General features: G+C 39.8%; 1 protein-coding gene across 2 annotated transcripts; it reads left to right on the forward strand.

Moving 5' to 3' along the window:
• Positions 1 to 27,435, forward strand: RIMOC1 (RAB7A interacting MON1-CCZ1 complex subunit 1). 2 transcript variants are annotated; one of them, XM_061617242.1, is made up of 6 exons: positions 9 to 259; positions 2,681 to 2,787; positions 4,469 to 4,615; positions 15,618 to 15,749; positions 24,578 to 24,692; positions 25,979 to 27,435. In XM_061617242.1, the coding sequence occupies exons 1-6, from the start codon at positions 166 to 168 to the stop codon at positions 26,263 to 26,265; spliced, it is 882 nt and encodes a 293-aa protein (XP_061473226.1). In that variant the 5' UTR covers positions 9 to 165; the 3' UTR covers positions 26,266 to 27,435. The 2 variants fall into 2 exon arrangements, with proteins under 2 accessions (XP_061473229.1, XP_061473226.1); XM_061617245.1 differs by lacking the exon at positions 15,618 to 15,749 and having other exon boundaries at positions 1 to 259.

Here is a 27,435-nt window from a genome sequence, read left to right on the forward strand (position 1 = left end):
TCCTATCTCTTGCGGCTGCAACGCCTTCACTTAAGTCCTTGGGACACCGCGTCGTGACCCTTCTGCTGTCCTCTGTCCCCTCCTTTGTGGCCGGACGTATAACACGTGACGGAAAGGCGGAGTGGTCACGTGCAGCTTGGAGCTGAAGCTGAGCCTGCGTTCCATATGGCCGAGCCGAGTTTTGTTGGCGAGCTGCAGCAGCCGCTTGCAAAGCTCAAAGGCAGACTGCAGCGTTTGACCGAAGAGGGAGATCCCTCCGGTAAGAGGGGCCAGCTTTGTCCCTTTTACTCCCTATTGTCCTGAATCTCCCACCTTTCAGCTGAATTGGCTGGTCCTTGGTTTTAGGTTTATCCCCAGCATGATTTGTGCAGCGTGTGCCTACGATTGTATTTGAGAAACATCCCTGAAACTGAAAACAGTCCTGTTTTTACCCAGGCATTTGATGTCTGAAGGAGATTGTTCCTGGCAACCCGGAAATCTCTAACTGCAGTTGTGTTTTTCTAGTGTTGTAAGCTGTTTTTAGAATGCTTTTCTTTTTGTTGTTGAAAATTGCTTTGTTGATGTGTTTGCCGCACTCTGCTCCTTGGGGAGGAAGAGTGGGGTATAAATTAAATAAATAAAAACCAGAAGCATGCCCCACTGCTTAAAATAGAGGGCTTATTGGCGAGTAGGTCTGCATGGGATTGCAGACGTATGAACATTTATTTATTTATTATTTGATTTGGATCCCCACACAGCCATGAAGCTCACTAAGTGACCTTTGGCCAGTCACTGCCTCTCAGCATCAGAGGAAAGCAATGGTAAACCACCTCTGAGTACTGCTTACCATGAAAAGCCTATTCGTAGGGTCGCCATAAGTCAGGATCAACTTGAAGGCTGTCCATTTCCTTCCTCCGGGGAGGAGTCCAGGGCGGCAACATAGGAGGCTGCCATATACTGAGTCACACTGTTGGTCCATCTTGCTCAGTATTGTTTACCCTGACTGGCAGCAGCTCTTCAGTTTCAGGCAGGGCACATTCCCAGACCTACCTGGAAATGGCAAGGATTGAACACAAGATCTTCTGCATCTCAAGCAGATACTTTACCATAGAGTGACCGCCCTTCCCCTTGATTTGTAAAGCATTTTTTTTCAGTCATCACATAGTTCATCGTTGCTACAACTCCTTAATCCCATTTTTATAGGTAGAGAAGGTAATTGTTGATGGGCTTGCTTATTTATGCAATATTTCATAACTATTAGTTGTTTGTTGGTCTTGTTTAAGATGACTGCATGCATTGATGCACATGTCTTATTGATTATATAGTAGCAGAAGACAGATTAGCCCACCTTATGCATTGATGCTTCTGTGTTCATTAGTGCAGGAGTGGGGATTCACCAAGTAACCGGCTCCCTGGTCTTCACAGGAAGAGTGTAGCTCTTGCAACCAGAGCTCCCCATTGTCCAGGAGTCTGGGTCATGCAGCAGCCATAGTGTGTACAGCTTTATGTTCCAGAGGTTCTGGATATTGTAATATCACACTGATATGCGTGGGGAAATGCTGCTGTATATTGATTGCTGATGAAAGTTAAAGAGGAAAGCACAAAAGCAGGACTACAGCTGAACGTCAAGAAGACTAAAGTAATGACAACAGAAGATTTATGTAACTTTAAAGTTGACAATGAGGACATTGAACTTGTCAAGGATTATCAATGCCTCGGCACAGTCATTAACCAAAATGGAGACAATAGTCAAGAAATCAGAAGAAGGCTAGACCTGGGGAGGGCAGCTATGAGAGAACTAGAAAAAGTCCTCAAATGCAAAGATGTATTACTGAACACTAAAGTCAAGATCATTCAGACCATGATATTCCCGATCTCTATGTATGGATGTGAAAGTTGGACAGTGGAAAAAAACGGGATAAGAGAAAAATCAACTCATTTGAAATGTGGGAGGAGAGCTTTGCGCATACCATGGACTGCAAAACAGACAAATAATTGAGTGTTAGAACAAATTAAACCAGAACTATCATTAGAAACTAAAATAATGAAACTGAGGTTATCATACTTTGGACACATCTTGAGAAGACATGATTCACTAGAAAAGACAATAATGCTGGGAAAAACACAAGGGAGTAGAAGAAGAGGAAGGGCAAACAGGAGATGGATTGATTCCATAAAGGAAGCCACAGACCTGAACTTACAAGATCTGAACAGGGTGATTCACAACAGATGCTGTTGGAGGTCGCTGATTAATAGGGTCGCCATAAGTCTAAGTCGACTTGAAAGGACATAACAACTAGGGTTGCCAGGTTCAAGGCCTGAGATTGATCCTGTATCTTTAGGAGAAGATAAAGTCAGCCAAGTGCAGGCGTTCTTGCAACCCTGTAATGGGAAAAACCACAAGGTGGCATTCTCCCTCCCCCCTGCACAACTTTTAAAGATACAAAAGACCTCTTGGAGGCTGGGCCTGGCAACCAAGAGGTCTTTTGTATCTTTAAACGTGCAGGGGGAAGGGAGAATTCCACCTTGTGGTTTTTCCCATTACAGGGTTGCAAGAACACCTGCACTTGGCTGACTTTATCTTCTCCTAAAGATACAGAATCAGTCTCAGGCTTTGAACCTGGCAACCCTAATAACAACAAAATTGATTGCATAGTTAATTTGTTCTGTTTTAATGAGTTCAGTTTCTCTTTATCAACAGATGCTTTCTTATCACAAGCTTCTGCTATACTGGAAAGCCTGACAGACATTTGTAACAAACCTGAAGAAGATTGTATGCCGTCCAAACCCTTGCAACTTTATACACAGGTACTGTGCAATAATGAATTTTCAATTCCATAAATTGCAATTCCAATCACAGTCCAAAGACTTGTGACTTGTAGTATATGAACTATAGTATGGTTGGTATTAAAAGAACAAGAGATAACATCTTGGCAAAAGAGTCATAGCACAGTATAAAATAAATGCTTTATGTGTGATTGTGTTGAACTGGAATGGAGTTAAAGTTAACAGCACTGTGAATAAAATTTAGATTTGTATGTTACAAGGAGCAGACAGCACAGCCTATGAATTATGGCATTTGCAGACTGCAGTGCTATTGTCTAATTTCAGTGACACGACTTAAAATTAGTTTAATGGTTTGAGATTGTACTTGTGACCCCATTGATTAAATCAGATTAAATGCAATTTTCTGCCTTGATTGTTCTGTGGCTTGAACAATAGAACATTTATATTTTCTAGTTTTTTAATTTATTTTTTACTTTAAAAAATAAGTGGGATTAACATGGCTGCATAACCATAATGAGATTGCTTAATTTCAGACTTTCACCATTCTTGGATTTGCTCACACTTCTTTTCCCAGAGCTGAGTGGAATAACTTCAATAAGTGGCTGGAAAAAAACCCACAGCAACAGTTGCCAGTGCATAGTGCTAGCATAGAACAGGGACATAAGAACTTGCCTTACATCAGGACCTGCTGTTTGTCCATCAAGCCCAGCACTGCTCACTCTGACTGGCAGTAGCATTTCAGGGGTTTTTCCCCAATACCTGGTACCTGAACAATCTGGAAATACCAAAACTTGAACTTGGTACCTTCTGCTTCTAGAACATGTCTTATATCACTGAGTTTTGGTCCCTTCCAGACCAGCCTTAAAGCTGTTGAGCTGACCTGATTAATTGCCTCAGCACATCTGTCAATGCAAAAGTTCAGCAGGCCTGTTACATCAATATCCACTTAATTTCTAAATTCTGAAGTGCCAGCAGGTCTCACTAGCCTGAAAGACCTGATGCATAATTCTAAATTTATGTTAACTTTGAGGGTAAAGGCCTGTAAATGATCAATGAAGCCTTTTTTCCTGTTCGTGTATTCTAATATGCCATCCTTAAACATCCTTAAATATTAGACAGGCGCCATCTCTGTTATCTTTTTGGCGCCTGTGGAAGACTTTCCTCTTTCAACACGCCTTTTAAGTTGGGACCTATCCCAGCCTGCATCTGTGTTGGAATTGCTTTTCAATATGTTCATAAACTTTTTTAAAAAATGTTTTTAATCTTAGAAGATGTTTTGATAGCTTTTTTTAAAGTAACTTTTTGAATATATTTTGTTTTAATGTGTTTTAAAGTTTGTTTTTATGATGTTTTAATGTTTTTAGTGCTTTTGTTTGCTTCCCTGGACTCCTGCTGGGAGGAAGGGCAGGATATAAATCAAATAATAATAATAATCCTGATCTTGAAAAGGGGATTGCAGGATACAGCTCTGAAAACACTTTCACAAGTTGACATTAGTAAATACAGCCCTTGCACTGTGGTTTTAAACTTCTGGTTTAGAAATCTTTGCATCAGGAGCAGCCAGTTAGACAAACTTGCTTTAAATCCGGTTCCTGCAAAGTCATCTTTGCTTAGGACTACTCATAGCTGACCTTCACTAGGTGAGCTGTCAACTGAGCGGTTTCCAGTTTACAGAACTAGTCATTCTTCCACCTTCTTAAAGGCTGTCCTGGATGTCACATATTTTGAGGAAAACCAGCTTGTTGATGAAGACTTTCCAGAGGAGTCCTCATTGCAGAAGGTTGAGGAACTAATCAACACACTTTCAGAGCCAGAGGCCTTGATCAATGAACGTGGCACAACTGAAGAAGTGAGTACTAAGGATAAGCCACAATTGCTCATGCGTTTTTAAATTTCTTGTATAATGCGCAAAAAAGCTCTCATGCCTTTAGTGACGTCACTCAGTTTACGTTCCCATTATCCTTGTTGTGAATTTTTCATCATGCAACACTCAGTGGTATTATCATGAGCAATATGTAATGACTTCGTATCTGGTTGCACTCAAACCCTGAGAGTGCTAAGGGCATCAGTCACAAAATGGCTGCAGTAGAGGAGTGGCATAACACAAAATGGCTGACATGCAGGGAGAGAAGCTCATTTCAGTGGATGCCAACCTTTTTGTAGTGGAGAGCACATTTCAAATTTTGAGTGACGGAGGTGCTAGTCACAAAATGGCTCCCATGGGGGTGTGGCATAATACAACATTAGAGAGTAATTGTGGTGAAACTTCTGAAAGGGCTTGACCTGTCGAATTTCTGGCTGCCATTTATTGATTTATTTATTTAGGTATTTATAAGCCACACTTTATGGATAGTGTGGCTTATAAATACCTAAATAAATAAATCAATATTTATTTGTACATAAAAGTGGCTTTAACAACTATTAAAGGCACAAGATGCCTGTTTCCCTCCCAATGCCAAACCTAAACCAAAGCCTAACCTGCCATTCTGAACCCACTTATCTGGAAATAAGCCCCATTAAACACAAAGACTTACTTCTGAGTAGACATGTTTACCATTATGCTGTAACTATACAGTGAATTCTTAATAGGTCCCTGGTCTTTATCTCCTGTCCAACAAGAGACAGGCCTAAGCCTCTTTGCAGTGTTTTCACATTTGCCCTTGGGGGGATTTTTTTCACATGCACCCACACTTATTGGGAGTAGTGTTTGCAGAAAATAACTTCCAGGTACTACCCGGTCTCAGGTGAACATACCACAAGAAAGATGCATCCTGGTTGCTAGGCAGAAAGGAAGAGTGTGAGGCTTCCTTCCCTGGCTCTCCCTGTCAGGTTCCTACCTGCTCGTGGTTACTGCCTGTCACTAGGCACCACCAGGGACTCCACCAGTCCGGACCGCTCTCTCTTATGGTTTCTCTCCCCGCTCTAGCACAGATCTCAACAGATCCCCCTGCTAGGCAACCACCAGTAACGTCCCAATACTAGTATTCCCAGAGACTCTGAATACTGGTATTGTTATTCTCTTCACCGCTGCCACCATTTGTTACAGTTCCCCTTCAGTCTTGGTCATTACCTTACCCTCCCTTCTGGTCTGTGAAACCCCAGCCAAGGATCAGGCCTTTGGTAAACCAAATTAAGTATTTATTACAGATAACAAAGCTAACAAGATTAACAAGATTTCTTCTTAAGGCACATAAGCATATGGTTTTACTCAATACTAATCCGAACTCCACCTCCCTCCTGGTAAACAACTCTCTAAACCCCACCAAGCAACCCACTCAGTTCTCTTGTCCCCCCCCCAGATTCCACTCTCACTCTTCCTTTTATACATTCAGCCATTTTAAACACTCAGCCAATCATCTCGCATTCTACTGCCCATTCACTCCCCCTCTTTCACTCCACTTACCATGTATCTTCTAAACAACCAACACTTACCATATATACATTAATATAGGAACATCACATTTCCCCCCCCTTAAACAACAGCAGAGTATTATTCCTGTTCCAGGATTTATACGTCGCGTTAACAAATAAAAGTCTCTATGGGGAAAATGTCTTTCTTTGTTCCTCTGTCTGGTCACGTCACTGCAGTCCTAGCCACTTGCCTGGAAAGTCCATCGGCCAGTACATTGTCCTTGCCTTTTATGAACTGGAAGTCCACTTGATAGTCCTGTAGGGCCCAGGACCACCTCTGCAGCATAGTGTTATGGTTTTTCATAGTCGGCAACCATAACAAGGCCCGATGATCCGTAGTCACTGTAAATCTTCGTCCCCACACGTATGGGCGCAACTTGTTCAGTCCCCACACGACCGCTAGGCACTCCTTCTGGACCGACGAATAGTTTTTCTCCCTCGGCGTCAGCTTGCGACTCAAGTACGCCACTGGATGTCTGGTGCCTTCTCTCTCCTGTAGCAAGACGACTCCCAGCGCCAGGTCCGACGCATCTGTAGCCACGATGAATGGTTTCTCATAGTCTGGTGCTATTAATATGGGTCCTTGGCACAAGGCTTGCTTCAGTAGATCAAAAGCCTTCTGACATTCATCCGTCCATACCACACGCTCAGAACACTTCTTCTTGGTCAATTCATGCAAGGGGGTTGCTATTTCCCCCAAATTTCTCACAAACTTCCTATAAAATCCAGCCACACCCAGAAATGCCCTTACTTGTTTTTTGGTTAAGGGGATCGGCCACGCTTGTATTGCCTCCACCTTGCTCCATAAGGGGGTGATTTTCCCACTCCCCACCTTATGTCCTAAATAGATTACTTCCTTTAGTCCAAACTGGCATTTCTTAGCTTTTATTGTGAGGCCTGCTTTTCTTAAGGCCTCCAATACTGGTGTCAGGTGTTGGACATGTTCAGGCACCGACTTGCTAAAAATGGCCGTGTCATCGGTATAGGCCACTGCAAAATCTGACATGCCTCGCAACACAGTATTGATTAGCCTCTGAAATGAACTTGGTGAGTTCCTTAGTCCCATGGGTAAGGTCACAAACTCATATAACCCATCTGGTGTACTGAAGGCAGTTTTGGCTCTGGATTGCTCGTCTAGTTCCATTTGCCAAAATCCTTTACAGAGATCTAGTGTAGAGATAATGGTTGCTGCCCCCAATAACTCTAACATTGCGTCTACCCTAGGCATAGGATACGCATCTGGGACAGTAATTTTATTGATTAGCCGATAATGCAAAACCTTGTCGTTCCATCTTTTTTCGGAACCAGGACAATACTTGAGGCCCAGGGACTGATGGATTCCCTGATCACTCCTAATTCCAGCATATCTTCCTCCTCCTTTTTGATCTCATTCAAAACTTTCCCATTCACACGGTACGGAACAGATCTGATTGGGGTATGATCTCCAGTATCAATGGAATGTATAACTATACTGGTTCGGCCAGGTTTGTTGCTAAAGAGATTCCTATAGGTTTTCAAAACTCTCAGAATCTCCTCTTTTACTTCCTCCTTCACCTCCTCTGACCATTCCACTTGATCTACCCCTCCTTTGTCTTTGCTTTCCTGTACCAAATCTGGTAGTTCAGGCCCACTTCCCTCAGGGAATAAGGTAACTTGCAACACCTGTGCATCCCTGGTATGGTGAGGCTTCAACATATTTACATGAACCACTTTGCTTTTGTTTAATTGGTCTGTGGTAATTACATACGTCACTGTGTCAAGCCTTTCTCTGATGGTATATGGTCCTTCCCAGTTAGCCTGTAATTTGTCATGTTTCCTGGGTATGAACGCTATAACCATATCTCCCACATCATACACACGTTCCCTGGCTGTTCTGTCATACCAGTAACGTTGCTTCTCCTGTGCTTGACTCAAATTCTTTTCCACCACCTCCATCATTGATGTTAATTTATTGCGGAATTCCAATACAAAATCTACTACAGATGTTTTGTACTCTCCCAGGGTTCCTTCCCATGAATTTTTTAATAGTTCCAAAGGTCCCCTCACTTTTCTAGTGAACATGAGTTCAAAGGGTGAGAAGCCTGTTGACTCCTGAGGGACTTCTCTGTATGCAAATAAGAAGCATCCCAACCATTCATCCCAGTCTTGTGGGTGATCTTGAACATAGCTTCTGATCATGCCCTTCAAAACGCCATTGAATCTGGTTCTGTATTTGCTAGGTACTATCAATTGCTTCACTGGTTCACATTCATCCTTTCTCTCAGCAGGCATCCACAGTCTATATAAAATCCCATTCTCACACACAACTTGATTCCTCAGTTTGTCAGTGAAAGGAATCTGTTGGGTCAGAGCTTGTTCCTTTATCTGCTTCAAACTTACCGTATATTCCGGTGTATAAGACTTTTTAACCCTGGAAAATCTTCTCCAAAGTCGGGGGGTCGTCTTATACGCCTGGTGTCGTCATATTAGGGTTGCCATATTGCCCGGATAGCCGGGTTTTACCCGGATTCTAAGCATGCCACCCGGCGCCCGGCTAGCCCCTTAGGTGGCCCGGATTCTCAGCTTTCATTTAAAAAAAAAATTAAGTTTCTAGGTGGTGCGGTTCTCGAGATATATATAAAAACGTCAGGCACCACCCCCCCAGTTAAATCTTTTTTTAAACTACTGTATAGCACTTCGTAGCTTTAACCCCGCCCGTTCAGGATTTCAGCCAATCAGTGAAGTGTTTGTTTGGTGGCAGTGTCTGCAAAACTTCATTGCGAGGCCAGAAAATGGTGGTTTCCCCTCCTGTTTATCTGAAAATCTCATAAATTGGGTAGGTATATACATTTCAGTTTTCCCCCCTGTTGTGTGTAGGAGTCAGATCCTGGGCAGTGTTTTGAAAACCTTCCCAATAGTTGCTTTTGGGGGTAAAAACTGCTAATCCCATATGTCCAGAGTAAATCCTATTGAATTCAGTAGGAATTACTTTTGAGTAGACATGATTATGAATGTGCTGAAAATCAATGGGACTTTGGAGTGAATGTAAAAAAGAATTGTGTTTGTGTTCTCTTTCTGCCCCCCCCCAGTCCTATTTTAAAGCAAGTAGGCAGGGCTTACTTAGGTATTGCAGTTTTTATTCTGTAGGAAACTTAATACTGATTTTTAAAAAACTAATACTGATTTTTCTGCAATGACCAATTGGTTTGACAATAAACTATTATATGGGCTGTATGTATTTATACATCTGCAGTGTGTGCGTGTGTGTATGGAGTCTTTCCAACACCCCTGTGAGGTAGGGTTGGAAACCAAGGCAGCTCACAACAAGAAATAAAGCCATTTAAAATCCAATAACCATAAAAACAAGTATAAACAGTTGCAAAACAGTGTAAAGTGGCATGATTCGGAATTTTGGTTTGTGTGAATGAAGTTGCTTATCACTTGAGGTTGCATTTCTGTCCCTGTTTGAGTAAGCCCCATTGAATACGCTGGGACTTGCTTCTGAATAAATAAATTTAGGATTGCACTATAAATATCTTTACAGTTTGTGTAAATAATAAATATATTTGATAGTTATGCTTATATAAATATTTCTTCATTTATCATATTTTTGGTTTTTGGTTAGGAATCGTGACTGGTTGTGAGATGCTTAGTTTTTTGCCTTATAGGAATCTTGTTGTGGTTGGTATGGTATTACATTTAGGAAAGTGTTACTGCCTTCTGTATTTTTTTTTCCTATTTGCATTTCACTTATCTTTAACCTCACTCCGTTACAGCCATAGAAGCAACAGCAGCATATGCAAGATAATTAACTCCCATTAGTGATAAGAACAAGAATTTATAATTATTATTTCAATTAAAACAAGAGGCTTCTCAATACTTTGAAGAGGACCAGATATTTATTTTCTTTCTGAGCCCAGGACTGGGTCTTTCATGATGCCCGGAGTGTGTGTGTGGGGGGGGGAGCAGGAGAGTGGTCGATAAGACAGACATCCTGGCATTGATAATCGAATTAGCAAGGTATGTGTGGGGTTGTTGTACACTTCCAGGCTCAGTTTCATTTTGAGTATGGAGGTGGAACCTGTGTAGATGTGGTTATCAAAGGGAGAAGAAATTTTGAGTTAAGCAAAGCTCTGCTTTTATAAAACCTAAGAAACATACAGTACTTTGAATGTCTGAGTGCCTGCACCAGTGGAATACTGGAGGAAGTTGTAAAACTTGCTGCAACAGTATTTAGAACTGAGCATGTGGTGTGAAAGACTCCTTTTCCTAACATTTTGGCTTGTTTTTCTCTGATTGTGTATTTTTATTGTTTTTACTATATTTGTAAGCTGTGCTGAGCTCTGTTTTTAACAACAAAAGGGCAGGATATAAATTCTCTTAATCAATCAATAAATACTCCGTAGTGTTGGAAACTAGAGTCTAGGCATTTAATGTTGCTTTTAAAAAAAAGATTTCTCACATCTTTCCCCAGTTTTTGGTGGTAATTCCTAGGCACAAAAACAAAACAACTGGACAATCCAAATATTAATATTTATAAGTTTATAAGTGACAGTTTTCCTGCTAAGTACCTGCATGTCATAAGCAGGGTTAGTCTTATACGGCAAGTATATCCCAAACTCTATATTTTAACTGGAAAAGTTGGGGGTCGTCTTATACGCCCAGTCGTCTTATACGCCGGAATATACGGTATATCTTTTTGTAGCTCTTCCCTGAATTGATCTGCCTCATCATTATCAGAGACCACTTGATACCGTTTGTCTCCTTTAGCACGCCTGCTAGTGGTTGCTATGGTGACCTGAGGCTGGTTAACAGATTCCACCCTGTTTGTTTCAGCCCCCCTTAGTATGGCTTCTTTTTCTCTGCCAATTTGCTGTCTGGTCACTACATAGATCTTTCCTTGGGCGCCCATTACATCCCTTCCCAGTATTACTGGTTCTTGTTGCTGGGCATTAATGCCTACTTTATATCGGCCCTCTCGGCCTCTCCAAGTCATATCCACCAGGGCCACAGGCAAACTTTCTGGTTGACCCCTCACTCCTTGGATAGTCACAGTTTCCTGAGGTAATATTACCTCAGATTTTATTAAATCTGGCCTCAGTAATGTCTGAGCGGCACCAGTATCAAGCAATGCCCAATAATTTGCCCCTTGTACACTCACTTCCTCTCTCAGACTTGAATCAAGGGCTGTTACTTCTGTCCAATTTATCTGGCAGAACTGAACCTTTTTTGTGGTTAAATCTTTTGGTTCTATTTTTACTGCCCTTGTCTGAGCAGGATTACTAATGGGGTTGGCAACCTCACATTGAAAACGTAGGTGCCCCGGTCTACCACATTTGTAGCATAATTTCTCCTCACTTTTAGGGTACACAGATCCACTCTGGGGTGTCCTGTGCCCTTCAGATTTTACTGGAGGACTCACTCGCTGTGGTACCACATCCCTTCTTCCAGCGTTATATGGTCTGGGTTTAAAATCTCTTGATGTTTTCCCCACCCAGCCAGTTCTGTTGGAGGCGAAGTGATCCGCCATCTCTGCGGCCTCCTGCACCGATGTAGGGGAACGGTCTTTGACCAGAAGCCTTATTTCTGGTGGTAACTGATGGTATAATTGATCCAATATCATGAGGTTTTTCACCTCCTCCACAGACTGAGCTTTTGCACTTGTCAGCCATTTCCCAAATATGTCCATCAGTTTTGCCCCCAGCTCCACGAAAGACCTCCCTGTCTGTATCTGGCAGTTTCTGAAAAGCTTTCTAAAATAATCAGGCCCCAGTCTGAATCTTTTGTAGACTGCTTCTTTAAACTCAGCATAGGTGACGGGCCTGTCTGAGGGGAAATATTGGTATACCTCAGCCAATTCCCCTTTAATCAGGTTTGATAAATACTGCATGTATTTATCTTCAGGTAGCCCCCACAACTGAGCTGCTTTTTCAAAGGTGCTGAGGTAAATTTGAGGATCTTGACCAGGCTCATAGACAGCAAAGTCCTTTGGAGTAATTTTTATTTTTGCTCCATCTCTGTCCTTTCTTGTTTCATCAGAATGAAACTTCTCTCTTTCAAATTTTAACTTTTCTACTTGTAATTCGGCATCCACTGTTCGTTGCTTCTCCCTCTCCTCAAATCCCAATCTCATTCTCTCAATTTCCAACTCCCTCTGTTTTTCTTTTTCTGCTGTTTCAAAGACCCTCTGCTTGTCTTTTTCCTCAGCCTCCCTCCTCAATCTCTCAGCTTCCAACTCTCTCTGTTTTTCCTTCCCATCAGCTTCCATCCTCATTTTCTCAGTTTCCATCCTCAACTTTTCTCTCAAATACTCTATATAAGTGGGATTGCTTAAGTATCCTTCTGGGATCTCTTCCCTGACAGGTTGTTTTTGCTGGGCAGTTGCAAATCCTATAAGTGCTACCCTCAATTCATCTACCCCTTTACCCTCGTGAGGTAAATTGAATGTTATGCACTTCTCCACCAGCTCCTCTCTTTTCATTTTTATGTATTCAGCCATGGTGTTTGAGTTCACTCACTCTTTGCCACACACTCTTTGCCAGTCACTCTCACAAGAAATCTTGTTTTGTTATTTCCGTTTGCCACACAACTATTAGGGATTCTCCAGTATGCGTACCACCGCTACAGCCAACACCTGTGACGTAGTCTCCTTTATTCGTATCTGGATTCTCTGTTGTTCGTATCCCACCGCTACTGCCACCACATGTGAGGCTTCCTTCCCTGGCTCTCCCTGTCAGGTTCCTACCTGCTCGTGGTTACTGCCTGTCACTAGGCACCACCAGGGACTCCACCAGTCCGGACCGCTCTCTCTTATGGTTTCTCTCCCCGCTCTAGCACAGATCTCAACAGATCCCCCTGCTAGGCAACCACCAGTAACGTCCCAGAGACTCTGAATACTGGTATTGTTATTCTCTTCACCGCTGCCACCATTTGTTACAGTTCCCCTTCAGCCTTGGTCATTACCTTATCCTCCCTTCTGGTCTGTGAAACCCCAGCCAAGGATCAGGCCTTTGGTAAACCAAATTAAGTATTTATTACAGATAACAAAGCTAACAAGATTAACAAGATTTCTTCTTAAGGCACATAAGCATATGGTTTTACTCAATACTAATCCGAACTCCACCTCCCTCCTGGTAAACAACTCTCTAAACCCCACCAAGCAACCCACTCAGTTCTCTTCTCCCGCCCCAGATTCCACTCTCACTCTTCCTTTTATACATTCAGCCATTTTAAACACTCAGCCAATCATCTCGCATTCTACTGCCCATTCACTCCCCCTCTTTCACTCCACTTACCATGTATCTTCTAAACAACCAACACTTACCATATATACATTAATATAGGAACATCACAAAGAGCACTCAGAAAAAGTGCACTAAAAGGAAGGGCAAAGCAGGAACTCTTATGACCCCCAGGATTCCTATTGCCTGGAGTCCAAACAACTAAGTTATTACTAGTCACAGCTCTGACTTCATTCATTGGCTAATAACAATGAGCAGCCAGGCTGGCTCATTTCACAGAAATCACTTAGAAGGGTACCTTCATGTTTTGCTCCATAACTTTCTTTCTAGGAGGGTTAGAGACTTACTTTTTTAAAAGTGAAAGCTCAGATTCTGGGCTACCTGCTGGGGGTGCCACTGAAGGCCTTCCGGATAGCATGGTACCTGCGGGTGATGGGTTGTCAACCCCCAGTATAACTATATTTAGGAAAGTTCAGTGTTCTCAGGCCTCAAGTCAGAACTTTTGTGGTGGTTTCTGATAAATGTTCACAAGAAGTGTTGGGATAAAGTAACACAGAATCAGCTGCATCTAAATAAAGGGAACCTAACATAATTTAAAGGTATTGAGTTGGTTTAAGATTGCATTTTAATAAACTAAAATGTATTCATATTTTAAAAATAAGCACCATTGCTTATTTTATCCCAATACATTTCCACTCATTGGCTAGATTACTGGAAGGCAGGAGCATGTGTGTTACCTACAGCACAAGTCCTACGTACGTTTTATTCAAAAGCAAGTTATTATTTATCATTATTATCATTTATTACTTGCTCTTCATCCAAAGGTCCCAGGGCAGATTACAATTTTAAATTATACCACTAGAAACCATTTAAAAGCAACCTAAAATCTCCAAATAGGGTGGGTCCTAAAAACTCATGTTTCAGGTGTCAAAGGCCAGGGAAAAGAGGTGCATTCCACTGTAGATAGTGAGAGTTCATCACGGATGAGTGTACTTTGGATTGCAACCAGCTGGATAGGAGCAAGCCTGCCCTCTTATCTTTATATCACCAAAGTAAAAGCCCAGTGACCTTTTCCTTTTTTAAAAATGAAAGGTAAATTCAGGAAAGGGGCATCAAATATGGCTGAAAGGGAGAGACCTCACACCATGTTAGTATGGTATTGAGTTCTGGCATTCCACCATAACTTCCTGTTTGCTGTATGGTATTGACAGAGATAGAGAACCTGTGTCTCTCCATCAGTCCCCACCCAGAATGGCCAGTTGTCAGAGATGATGGGAGTTGTAGTCTGGCAACATCTGGAAAGTCACAGCTTCTGTCTTCCTGGCCTAAGGAATCCAATGCAGGGAGACTGATTGCTGAATAATTGCTGAAGATGAATTAGATGACATGCAAGTTCCTTCACATCCATATTTGTTAGTACAAAGGCAATCTCAAATGACTGTTCACATCTAAAAGGTATTTATGAAAATATTTTGTTTGTGAAAACAAAATTTTATTCGATTTGCAGCAACGATATCAATAAAAATAGTCTTCTGTGTCACCGACCTGATTCTGATAGTACGAGTAAAATTGACAGAGCTCCTTTTAAGGCAGGAATTGGCATGCTGGCACCTGGATATAATACAGTAGGGCCCCACTCATATGTTGGGTTATGTTCCGGACCCCTGCTGAAAAGCTGAACTCATTGAATAGAATGGCGCATGACGCCCAAAAACTGCTGTAAAAGTGGAACAAGCACCGTATGAGTGGGGCTTTAGTCTAATATGAGTGGGGCTTTAGTCTAATTGCATCTAATTGAGACCGCCGCATTAGCAAAGCGCCGTAAAGTGGGGCCCTACTGTACTATGAAGGAAGTGCAAAGGAAAAATACAGTTGAGGCATCATTTGTGGGATGGTGTGGATGAGTTTCAGTTGTGCACCCAATCAGCATAAATGCTGTAATAGGAAATTGGCTCTGTTCAATATATGCAGCTCTAAAAAAGCTCATTAGAAAGAGTCAGGCTTCTTGTATCCTGTGATTCTGAGTCTCAGGGTAAAGTGTGAATACATCTTTAAAATCTGATACGATTCATGCCATTGGAGACATTCATCTTTAAAAAAACTATTGTTTAACCAAAGCTCACTTCACCAACAGGTCCAATAAATGCTGTGTTTGCCCCTTTATTCAAGTCTTAAGCATTTTAATCGATGCAAATCTCTTTGGGTTTGTTTGTTTTCCAGCCACTCACAGTCCTTGGTGTAGAACTATTGGAATGCCTTTATTGGAGGAGAGGCGCCTTACTCTACATGTTTTGTCACACAATGAAAGGAAGGAAAGGGAGGTTGATGGAGAAGACTGATTTGTTTAAAAAGGTAAATCTTTCTTTAAAAGGGTGAATAAAAACGACTGAAGGCTTAGCCTGAAAGTGATTTTATTTTCTCCCCTTTTTGGTTTTACTTGTTTAGTCCCCCTTTGAATATCACTCCCCTAGGTTTCTTAACTGTATTTTATGTATTTTTATCTATTTGAATGTTTTTAACAGTGTGTGATTTTATTGTGAGTCGCCCTGAGTGCCTTACTGTAGAGTAGAAGGGTGGGATAGAAATATTTCAAATAAATAAATAAATCCCCATAAGAAAGCTGGCAGCTGCTGTAAGAGATACTGTCAGTGCAGCTGCCTGGCTAGTTGGGATTGCTCTGTTAGCTGACTTTCAGTAAACTTTCTGTAAATAAAACCCATGGTATTTAGGATCACGTTGATACTGCACATTTGGTCCTAGGCCACTAGAGAGGTATTGCCCTGGTATGATGGGATGCAGAGCGTATGCGATTACTAGAACTCTCTGCTATAGTGATTCCATCCACCCATTGCAGAGCCTCTCTGGAGCTGAGGGTTGGGGAAGTTCATGCTATCCATTTTCCACTGTATTTTTTTTTTTATATAGTTTTTATTCAAATTTTTCCAAAAAACAAACAAAACAAAATAAGAAAAAACATAACAATACTACAACAAAAAATAAAAATAAAATGGTTGACTTCCGATTTGTCACAGATCAGCTATAAGTATATAATATACATCAAACCTGTCCCTTAATATGTACATACAGAATCCCTTTTCTCCATAAGCTGTCTTAATTAATCATCAAATCCCAGTATCATCATTTTATTTTGATCTTTCGACAAAAAGTCTAAGAGAGGCTTCCAATCCTTAAGGAATGTATCTGTCGATTTTTCTCTAAGTAAACACGTCAATTTGTCCATTTCTACTAAGTCCATTAATTTCAGTAGCCATTCTTCCATTGTTGGTATTGATTCCATTTTCCACTTTTGTGCATATAATAATCTTGCTGCCGTAATCATATATAATAATATTCTTCCATATTTCTTTTCTATTTGTTTATCCATAAAACCCAGTAAAAAAAATTCTGGTTTTGACTGAATATTTATCTTTAAAATTTTTTGCATCTTCCTACCTATCTGTGCCCAGAATAATTTCGCCTTTTTACATGACCACCACATATGATAAAAAGATCCTTCTTGTTGTTTACATTTCCAACAAACATTAGAGACATTACTATACATTTTTGACAGCTTTTCTGGAGTCGTGTACCAACGGTACATCATTTTATAAAAATTTTCTTTAAGATTATAACATAATGTAAATTTCAAGCCTTTTTTCCACATATTTTCCCATTGATCCATTTGTATGTTATGACCAAAATTTTTTGCCCACTTTACCATGCACTCTTTTACTTGTTCTTCCTCCATATCCATTTTCAATAAAAGTTTATACATTTTTGCAATTATGTTTTCATCATTTGTATACAAACCTATTTCAAAATCAGATTTACTTATTTCAAACCCATACATTTTCTTGTCCATTTTATATCTTTCTAACAATTGTAAATAGGCAAACCAATGAAAACTATATCCTTCCTTTATCAATTGTTCTCTCTCTTTCATTGTGTATTCTCCATGTACATTTTCTAATAGTTCTTGATAAGTTAACCATTTCTCTTTTCCAGACATTTCTCTTCTATAAAACGCTTCTTGACTTGAGACACATAATGGTATTTTCGAATAAAACCTTGGTTTGTATCTATTCCATATTTTCAACAGAGAACGTCTTATAAAATGATTGTTAAAGTCTACGTTTACTTTTACTTTGTCATACCATAGGTATCCATGCCATCCCCACTTCAGATTGTGGCCCTCCAAATCCAATAGTCTTTTATTCCTCAATAAGATCCATTCCTTTATCCAGACTAAACAGCAGGCAGCAAAATAAAGTCTCAAATTTGGTAATCCCAGTCCTCCTCTTTCTTTAGCGTCTTGAAGTAATTTAAATTTAACTCTTGGTTTTTTTCCTTGCCATACAAATTTAGAAATATCTTTTTGCCATTGTTTAAAAGGTAAATCAGAGGATATTACAGGTATTGTTTGAAACAAAAACATCATTCTCGGTAATACATTCATTTTTATCACAGATATTCTACCCATTAATGACAGTTGTAGTTTATCCCATCTTAGCAAGTCTTTCTTAATCTCTGTCCATAATTTTTCGTAATTATTATGAAACAGCTTTGAGTTTTTATTTGTCATGATGATGCCTAGATATTTCAACTTTTTTTCTATTGTAAAATCTGTCTTGTCCATTAACTCTTTCTGTTCCCTTAAAGTTAAATTTTTCACCAACATCTTTGTTTTTTGATTGTTGATCTTAAATCCTGCTAACGGTCCAAATTCTTTTAATTTGTCCATCAATATATGAATTCCTTCCAAAGGGTTTTCTAGTACAATTATCAAATCATCAGCAAATGCTCTCAATTTGTATTCTTCTTTTTTTATTTTTAATCCCGAAATCCTTTTATCTTGCCTTATATCTCTAAGCAGCACTTCTAAAACCAGAATAAATAAAAGGGGAGATAATGGACATCCCTGTCTTGTACCCTTTTGTATTTCACATGAATCCGTTAAGTCTCCATTAACAATTATCTGGGCCTTCTGTGATGTATAAATCGATCTGATCCATTTTATAAAGTTGTCTCCAAAATCCATTTGCTCCAAAACCTGGAACATAAATTTCCAATTCAAATTATCAAATGCTTTTTCAGCATCTAAAAAAATCAAAGCTGCTTGTTTATCATTTCGTTGTTCTAAATATTCCAACACATTCAAAACATTCCTGACGTTGTCACGTAATTGTCTTTTAGGTAAAAACCCTGATTGATCTTCCTGAATAAATTGTTGCAATATTATTTTCAATCTTTCAGCCAAAATCATTGTAAAAATTTTATAGTCATTATTCAGTAGAGATATTGGCCGATAATTTTTTGTTTTAGTTAAATCTTGGTCCTCTTTAGGTATTAATGTTATATTAGCATTTTTCCAACTATCCGGTATCTTTCCCTCTTGCAAAATAGAATTCATTGTAAACTGTAAGGGTAGCAAGAGTTTTTCCTCCAAACATTTATAATACATTGCAGATAGCCCATCTGGTCCTGGCGCCTTTCCTAATTTAATTTTATTTATAGCTTCAGATATCTCTCTTGACGTAATAGGGCCATTAATAACTTGTCTCTGAAAATCTGTAATTTTCGGCAAATTCTGTTTAGATAAATACTCTTCTATTTTTTCAGATGGAATTTCTTGACACTTATACAATGTTGAGTAATATTGATGAAAAATCTTTTTGATTTTTACATTATCTGTCAGCGTCTCATCTCCTTCTTGTATCTTTAAAATAATATTTTTTTGACGTTCTTTTCTTAATTTATATGCTAACCATTTCCCAGGTTTATTTGCAAATTCAAAAGTCCTTTGTTTAGCAAAATTTAATTTCCTTTCAATTTCTCTAACTGTCAACATTGATACTTGCTTCTGTAACATTTTAATTTGATTTACAATAGAAACTTTAGCTGGATTCTTTTTCAATTCTTCCTCTTTTTGTTTTATTTCTTCCAAAATTAATTGCATTTTCTGTTGTTTCTTTTTTTTTAATTCAGAATTACATTTAATAAAGTATCCCCTCATAAATGCCTTACTAGTATCCCAAACAATATTTTCACTTGTTCCTTTATATAAATTATATTCAAAGAACTCCTTTAATTTCTTCTTACATTCTTGTACTACTTTATCATTCTGTAATAAAGATTCATTTAGTCTCCATCTAAATCCAAGATTTTTTTTTTTTAAAGTTAATATCACAGGATTGTGGTCCGAAAAAGTTTTTGGTAATATATCCATTTTAAAAATATCCTTCGCTAAAATTTTTGACATCCAAATCATATCAATCCTCGAAAATGTTTTATGTCTTTCTGAAAAATAAGTAAATTCCTTTGCATTATCATTTATATATCTCCAGGTATCCACCAATTCTAAATGTTCCATGAGTTCAAAACAAATCTTCGGTAATTTACCTTGTGTCTCTTTGATATTTTTTTCAGAAAGCCTATCAATTTTTGGTGAGATTACCCCATTCCAGTCACCCATGACACACCAATGCTCATATGAAAACTCTGACAATTTTTCCATAAGTCCTGTATAAAACCTTGTTTTATCTTCATTGGGGGCATAAATACCCACTATCAAAATGTTTGTACCTTGTAAAGTAATTTCAACCCCCACAAATCTACCACTATCGTCCAATAATACCAATTTAGGAAGCAATTGTGGGTTAATATAGAGAACAACTCCATTTTTTTTTTTTGGTCCAGCTGAAATAAATTCTTCACCCAAATTTTTACAAATCAAATATTTGGAATCTTTCTTCTGAATATGAGTTTCTTGTAGACAAATTATATCCAATTTTAATTTTTTCAAATAATGAAACACTTTCTTTCTCTTCTGCGCCGTGTTGGCTCCATTTATATTCCAAGTTAGGTATTTGTAATCCATCATTAAGCGTGTATTTTAAAATTTGCCTGATGCTCCTTTTGATCCATCATCTTCCTTCCCCTCCTCTGCATATCCTTGTTGACTTTGTTTCCCAGGAACTATATCCATATCTTTGAGTTTATCTTCTTCCATATCTTTTGAAGCTTTTCTCAAGAAGTCCCTTGCTTTTTGAACAGTATTCAGTCTGTATTTCTGTTGTCTGAATGTAAAAATCACTCCTTCTGGAACGTCCCACCTAAATTGAATTTTGCATTGCTTAAGTTTTTCTGTAAGGAAAGCATATTCTTTTCTCTTACGTAAAAGTCTAATAGGAATTTCCTTCATCACCAGTATTTCCTTACCATCAATTTTAAAGGTATATTTAAAGTGTTGCTGTAAAACCATATCTCTGGTCGTCTTCTTTACGAAATGAACAAGCACATCTCTTGGAATTTTTTTCATTGTTGCATATCTGGAGTTAATTCTATAAACTTTGTCTATTTCAAATTCCATCCTATCTTCATTCAAGTCCAGAAATTTTACTAAAGCATTAACAATTTTATCTCTAATGTCTTCACCTGTTTCCTCAGGGATTGCACGGAATCTCAAACAATGCTCTTTATTTCTCATTTCAGTCACAGCTAAATAGTCCAAATTTTTTTCTAGTTCCAGATTTAGTATATCTGTTCTATTCTCCAAGGTTTGTACCTTTTCTTTAGTATTTTTTGCATCTTCCTTTATTTGCCCAATTGTCCCTTTAATCTCATCCACTTGTGTTTTAATATAGTCTTTTATATCTGTCAATTCAGTTTTCATTTCCTGTTTCATTTCCTGTTTTATAGCATTAATCCCTTCCATTATTTTTTGAAACATTTCTGGGGGTATATCCTCTTCCTGTGTATCAATAGAACCTCTTCGCCCCTGGGCCTTGGTTGTTTTTTTAGTTGTCATTTTCAAAAAGAGGCCTTTAATTTCTAATATTAATCACTGTTTCAAAACCTAGGGGCAGTCTATTTCTTTTCTTTTTTTCCCTCCACCAAAAAGAAGAGTTAATATTCCAGGCCTATTATTGAAATCCAGCCAGCACAACACAGTCATCTGCTTCCAAGGATGCAAAACAATTCTGGTTGCCAAGACTAAACAATTAGTAGCATATACGAGCAGCGGATTCATCCAACAAGAAATAGTCCAAAGAGAAAAATAGTCCAAAATATAATAATTACCTCTCATCCGTTTTTAAACTTTAAAAGTCCAAATTCAAGCCAGCTTTTTGTCGTAAAAAAAGTATATAAGTTGTTTATATTTTCTTTCTTCCTTAATTATATTTAAAAGAGAAAAAGTATGACTCACCCAGGTTTCTCAATTGCTGATTCATAAACAAATCCCTTTTATTGCAGTAATTTAAGCCGAATGATAAGGTTTAGGCAGAAGTGGGCTCGCTGGTTAAGAACGTTTTTTTTTGAGAGAAGAAAAAACGCTTCGCTTTATTCCAGTTCAGCTTGCGTGGAATTCCTGACTCCGTCTTCAGCCGATCGGCTTGCCTTCTTATCTCAGGAATTTCCTGATCAATTCCAGCCGCCGACAGCTCAACGAAGTCTTGTGGAAGATCTGATCGGTTCTCCTATACCTTGGAGAACATTTAAGCCAGTCCAAGATTCCTCTTGGCTGGCTTTTAACCTGAAAAAAGCTTCCTCTGAGGCAGAGCTCCCTCAGAGACAACCACCAGCCAGCACCACTTCCCGGAAGTCCCCATTTTCCACTGTAGAACTGGCATTGAGAGATTCTATCGAATGGACTCCTTTTTGTAAATCCAATTTTAAATCAAGTTCTATTTTTGTGAATTGCTGCTTTAAATCTCATATGAACGCCTCATTATGATTAGTCTTTTACCAAATAGTTAGGTCTCAGTCCTGAGCCCAGTGCTCTTCAATATGTTTATCAATTAGTTGGATGAGGAAGTGCACAAAATGCTCATCAGATTTGCAGATGATGCAAAATTGAGAGGGATAGTTAATACCCTGGAGGACAGAAACAAAATTCAAAATGATCTTGATAGGCTGGACATTGGGCTGAAAACAACAGAATGAAATTTAATGGGAATAAGTGCAAACATTTTGCACCTAGGAAAAAGAAACCAAGTGCACAGTTATAAGATGGGGAATACGTGGCTCAGCAATACTACATTTGAGAAGGTTCTTGGAATTGTTGATCACAAGCTACTATTCTAGGATTTACAATATGAGCCAACAGCACAATGTGGCTGCAAAAAAGGCAAATGCTATTTTAGGCTGCAATAACAGAAGCAGAGTTTCTAAATCGTGTGAAGTACTAGTTCCCTCTCTATTTGGCACTGGCTAGGCCTCATCTTGAGTATTGCATCCAGTTCTGGATACTGCACTTTAAGAAAGATGTAGACAAATTGGAACAGGTTCAGATGAGGGCAAAAAGGGTGATCACGTGACTGGAAACAAAGCCCTATGAGAAGAAACTGAAAGAACTGAGCATGTTTAGCCTGGAGAAGAGAAGATTGAGGAGAGGTATGATAGCACTCTTCAAGTACTTAAAAGGTTGTCACACCAATGAAGAATGGGATCTCTTCTCAATCATCCCAGAGTGCAGGACCCAGAATAATGGACTCAAGTTCAGGAAACCAGATTTCAACTGAACATCAGGAAAAATTTCCTAACTGTTAGAACAGTACAACAGTAGAACCAATTCCCTATGAGGTGGTGGGCTCTAATACTGGAGGCATTCAAGAGGCACCTGGACAGCCATCTGTCGGTATGTTTTAAGTTGGATTCCTGCATTGAGCAGGGGGTTGGACTCGATGGCCTTGTAGGCCCCTTCCAACTCTACTATTCTAGGATTTGCGAGCAGTAACATTAATTCAGAAGAGATATAGCTACTTCTTTGGCATTGTAGTGCTTGAATGATCAATGCTGTGTGGCATAGGTAGACTTCACTCTTCTTGGAATATACCTTCTTAATGTCCATTGGCCAGAGCCAGGTCCAGAATAGTAGTGGAGGGGGTGAAAGAGCCAGATGCAAAATGGTGGATCAGGGCAAGCCAGTTACCAGTTGTACACCATGAGCCATCCACTGGGCTAATCTGCATATACAAATATGCATCCAAGTTAATACAGATCAGGGATTCTAACACAGGTGAGAAGACCTGCACAAAGATCTGCCCCCAAACATCCAACTAATACTCATATTGTTCACATACTGAAGCTGAGAGATAAGCCCAAGGCCAGCCATGGTAGAGATTTTTTTTTTAAGTTAACTGTTGTTAAACTATGGCAAAATCTCTGGTTCCCAAATCCATTGAAAGTCACCCATACATAAGCCAACAGAGCCTTTTAGAGGTATTAATGCTTAAATAACTATATCTGATGTATATTTGGGTAGTTGTTTGTTATCTATGCATTTGGACCCCTCTAAAGATATAAACAAACTTTGCATGATGGTTCTTGAGATTGAGGAGCAGGTTTTCATCTGTGTTTGGATACAGTTTGACGCCATTTCAAATCAAGACAGAGGACTGAACCTTTCAAAACTGCACTGATTTTAACCACTGATGTCAAAATATGAAATCACCCCTGATCAATCTTCTCAACACCTGCTCCATGCATTCTAGGAGGACAAATGACAATAGGAAGATTGTGCATTGGGTGACATACAGACATTTGTTTTTATTCAATACCTGTAACTGGGGTCGCTGATTCATGAGGTCGCCATAAGTCGTAATCAACTTGAAGGCATATAACAATTTTTATTCAGTACAATTAATGTGCACAAAAAGAATTAAAATTATGTTCATCTTAATTCTTTTTGTGCACATTAATTGTACTGCAAATATACTCATTGCCCAGCACACTCATATTTATTTTACAGTTGGGGATTTGTCTCTTGTTCTCTCAGCATACAAGAGAGGTTTGAAAGGTTACCTGAGTGTAGGGAAAGGTCCATGCAAAAGGCCCCAGGTTCAGTCCTAGTAGACAAAGGCCTTTCCCAGCCCTGAGACACTATAGAGCTATTGCCAGTCAGTGTAGATAAAGCTTAGTTAGATGGACCAATGGTCTGGCTTGGTGTTCAGCAACTTATTGTGTCTGCCTTGTTCTGTAGTCGTGTAAGATAAGCAATTCATTTGCACCCATCGGCTCTCACGGCAGGAAATGGTCCTGCTTGTTGTATAGACAATCATTTTTTGAGCTTCCTGTTGGCAAGTTTTTTTTTTTTAAAAATGTTGAACATGCTTTCAAAATGGGGAAATGAAGTTGGAGACTACATATATAAAATGCAATCCCTAAATTTTCTCTTTCAGTTTCTTAATGAAGGAATCTATTACTTGATGAAGATGCTCGAGTTTAGATGTTCTAGTAACCCCAGTGAGGAATTCTCGTCTCGGGACACAGACGCGGCTAGATTAATCCATGAAGGTAAATATTTTGTATGATACTTGTTTTTTCTCCTCTCCCCACCCCCAACGATTTATTTAAAAGAAACATAAGTCAAATCGCTTCTTGGATATAAACTAGCGTAAGCCACCTGTTGTCTCTGTCTCAGTGCTCTCCATCTATAATTTGGATTATTTTGTTGTCAACCTTACAAGGTGGTTGTTAGGTAGGAAGGAAGCATTTTCTGTTGACTAAGCAATCAAATGGGAAAGAGTAAAGGCCATATAAAACCAGCAGTCTGTTGTCTTTAGTAAATGGTCCTAATAGCAAATGTATCTAGTTGATGTGGCAATAAACGTATTGTTTTTATCCCATGGAAATTATTTGTATCACCCTTGAGTAATTTGTGAGCTTTTGGTCAGTGGGCCTCTTAACATCCCTGGGGTCCCACTGAAGCAATAAGGCTGTTGTGGGCTTGGTTCTGACACAGTGCTAAACCATGGTTTAGTGTTCCATGCATGAGACTCTGGCTTGTACACTCCACTTCCCTCATCTGCCACAAGGATTAAATTGGGAACATCCCAGTCTGAATTAGCTTCCTAGTACATCCAAAACTGGGGTCACTGCTTAGCTTTAAATATTGCTTGAGAGCAAGCAAAAATCACTGTTTAATGCTTGCTTGTTTGAACAAATCATAGCTTTTATATCAACCAGAGTTCCCCAAGTTTGAGCATAATGAATAATTCAGATTAGTTCAAAGTGGGAGCATGAGAGTTCAGACATGGTTTAGTGTTGCAGCCAGAAAGTAGTTCAGATATGGTTTAATGTTGTAACCAAAAACGCCCTTACAGCAGTTGGCTTGAGATCATAATCTTCATGACGCTTTCTATAAAAAAAACCTTAGTTTTAACCTGTGCTTTGCTAACTCTGACTGTGGAGAATTAATGGTTAAGGAAATGACCTACAAGTAGGGATAAATCAAATCTCATCTCAGATGCAAACTAGCTTAAGCCACCCATTATCTCAGCCTCAGTACTCCCTATTGATAATTTGGATTAATATTTGCATACTTTATGGGTTAGCTGTGAGGTTACTGTATGGAGTAGCTGTGAGGTTACTGAGAGAATGTAAAGCGATTTGAGCACCCGCTATGTACACGCACAAATCTGCACATAGCACTGGCAACAGGCTGTTTCTCTCCAAAGACACTGGGACGAGAGGGTGCTGTGGGTAGATTTGGCTGATGGCTGGGTACTCCCAATGGAGAAGTGTCTCTGCCTCTTCAGGAATGTGCTCCACTTCAGCTGTTTTCCTCTCTGCTCTGGCAGGCGTATTTAGCGACACCCATCTACTGGCCATGATGTACTGCGGAGAAATGTGTTACTGGGGGCTGAAGTACTGTGGAGAAGAGAAGGAAGGAGGGCAAAGCACAATGGCAGGACCTAGCAGGGAGCAACCCGGCAGCCCTCGGAACAAAGCTCCGGACTTTCGAGAGATGGGAGAGAAAATGTTGCTGAAATACATCACTGTGTGTAAAGGAGCTTTACAACTGCATGATTGGGATACCAAACATGCCAAGCTCATATTGGACTACTTTAAGCAGTTATCGATCTAATTGACTTAAGCCAGGGATGGGAAACATTTTTTTTTCTTTTGGAGGCTACGTTCCCTTGGGTACGACCCATCAAGGACTACAGGCCAGTGGTGGTTAGAGCACTACTTTTCTTTTGTCATCCCATATCAAGTTTCCCCTTCCTCAAAGCCTTTGCAAAATCTTGGAACTTCTGAAGCAACCGGTAGTGGCAGTAGATACAGGGACTGCTCACTCAACTACACCATCTTCACTTTCCCTGCCTTGTTCCCGGTGTCTGTCTCATTCTGTCTGCAGCGGCTGTTGCCTTCCTTGTCCTCAGCAAAAGCAAGAAACCACCAGCGAGCTCGGAGACCTGACCACACAGAGCACAGCAACTGGAGCATCTTTCCAAAGAGCCCTACATTGCTTCAGCTGCTGTGCTCTGTGGTTGGGCTTCTGAACTTGCACATGCGCCTGCCTCTCCTGGGAAATTCTCTCCTTCTTGCAGCAACCACTGCTTTGTCTGAGGAGCAAGAGAGGGAGACCAGGAGGCAAGTGACTTGCCAGTGCAGAGGAAATGGATGCTGCTGTAGAGAGGGAGGGGCCTAGGAGGAGGTACCACAGGCCAGACGGAAAAGTGCTGTAGGCTGGGATTAGCACATCCCTGATTTAAGCAAACCTAGAAAAACCCATATGGTTCAAGACTAACGTAAATTTGTGACGTGCCTCTTTAAAAATACCCAACATTTCAGTATATCCTAAGTTGTACAGAACTCATTAAACTGCTGGGCAAGTTACTTTACAGTGATCCTTCTGAAGCTACTGACTTTTTGCAGGAGCAATATTGGTTTAGTTTTGTAGCCTTCAGAGTAGACGTTCAGCTGTACCTAAAACTCTGGGAAAACCTAATTAGTTTTTAAGGAAGGAACCGAAAGCAGGGACTGGCATGTTTCCCACCCATATGTAGAACATCTCTTATGCAACTATATATAGCTTTTTCTTCTTGACGGTTACTAGAACATCTATCGTAGGCCCCATCATCACCTGGCCAGTGATTTGAAGTCATGTTGTAGGCAGCAGGCCTATCTACAATCTCCAGAAAGCTTTCAGCTGCAAAGGTCATTGTGAGTGTGTGGAACCAAGAATGATATTACCCTAGGGTTGTTTTTTTTGAATAAAGGTGGCTGCAACAACACACAGGGATGAAGATCA

This window comes from Rhineura floridana, chromosome 1, assembly GCF_030035675.1.
Source record: "Rhineura floridana isolate rRhiFlo1 chromosome 1, rRhiFlo1.hap2, whole genome shotgun sequence".
NCBI classification, from domain to species: domain Eukaryota; kingdom Metazoa; phylum Chordata; class Lepidosauria; order Squamata; family Rhineuridae; genus Rhineura; species Rhineura floridana.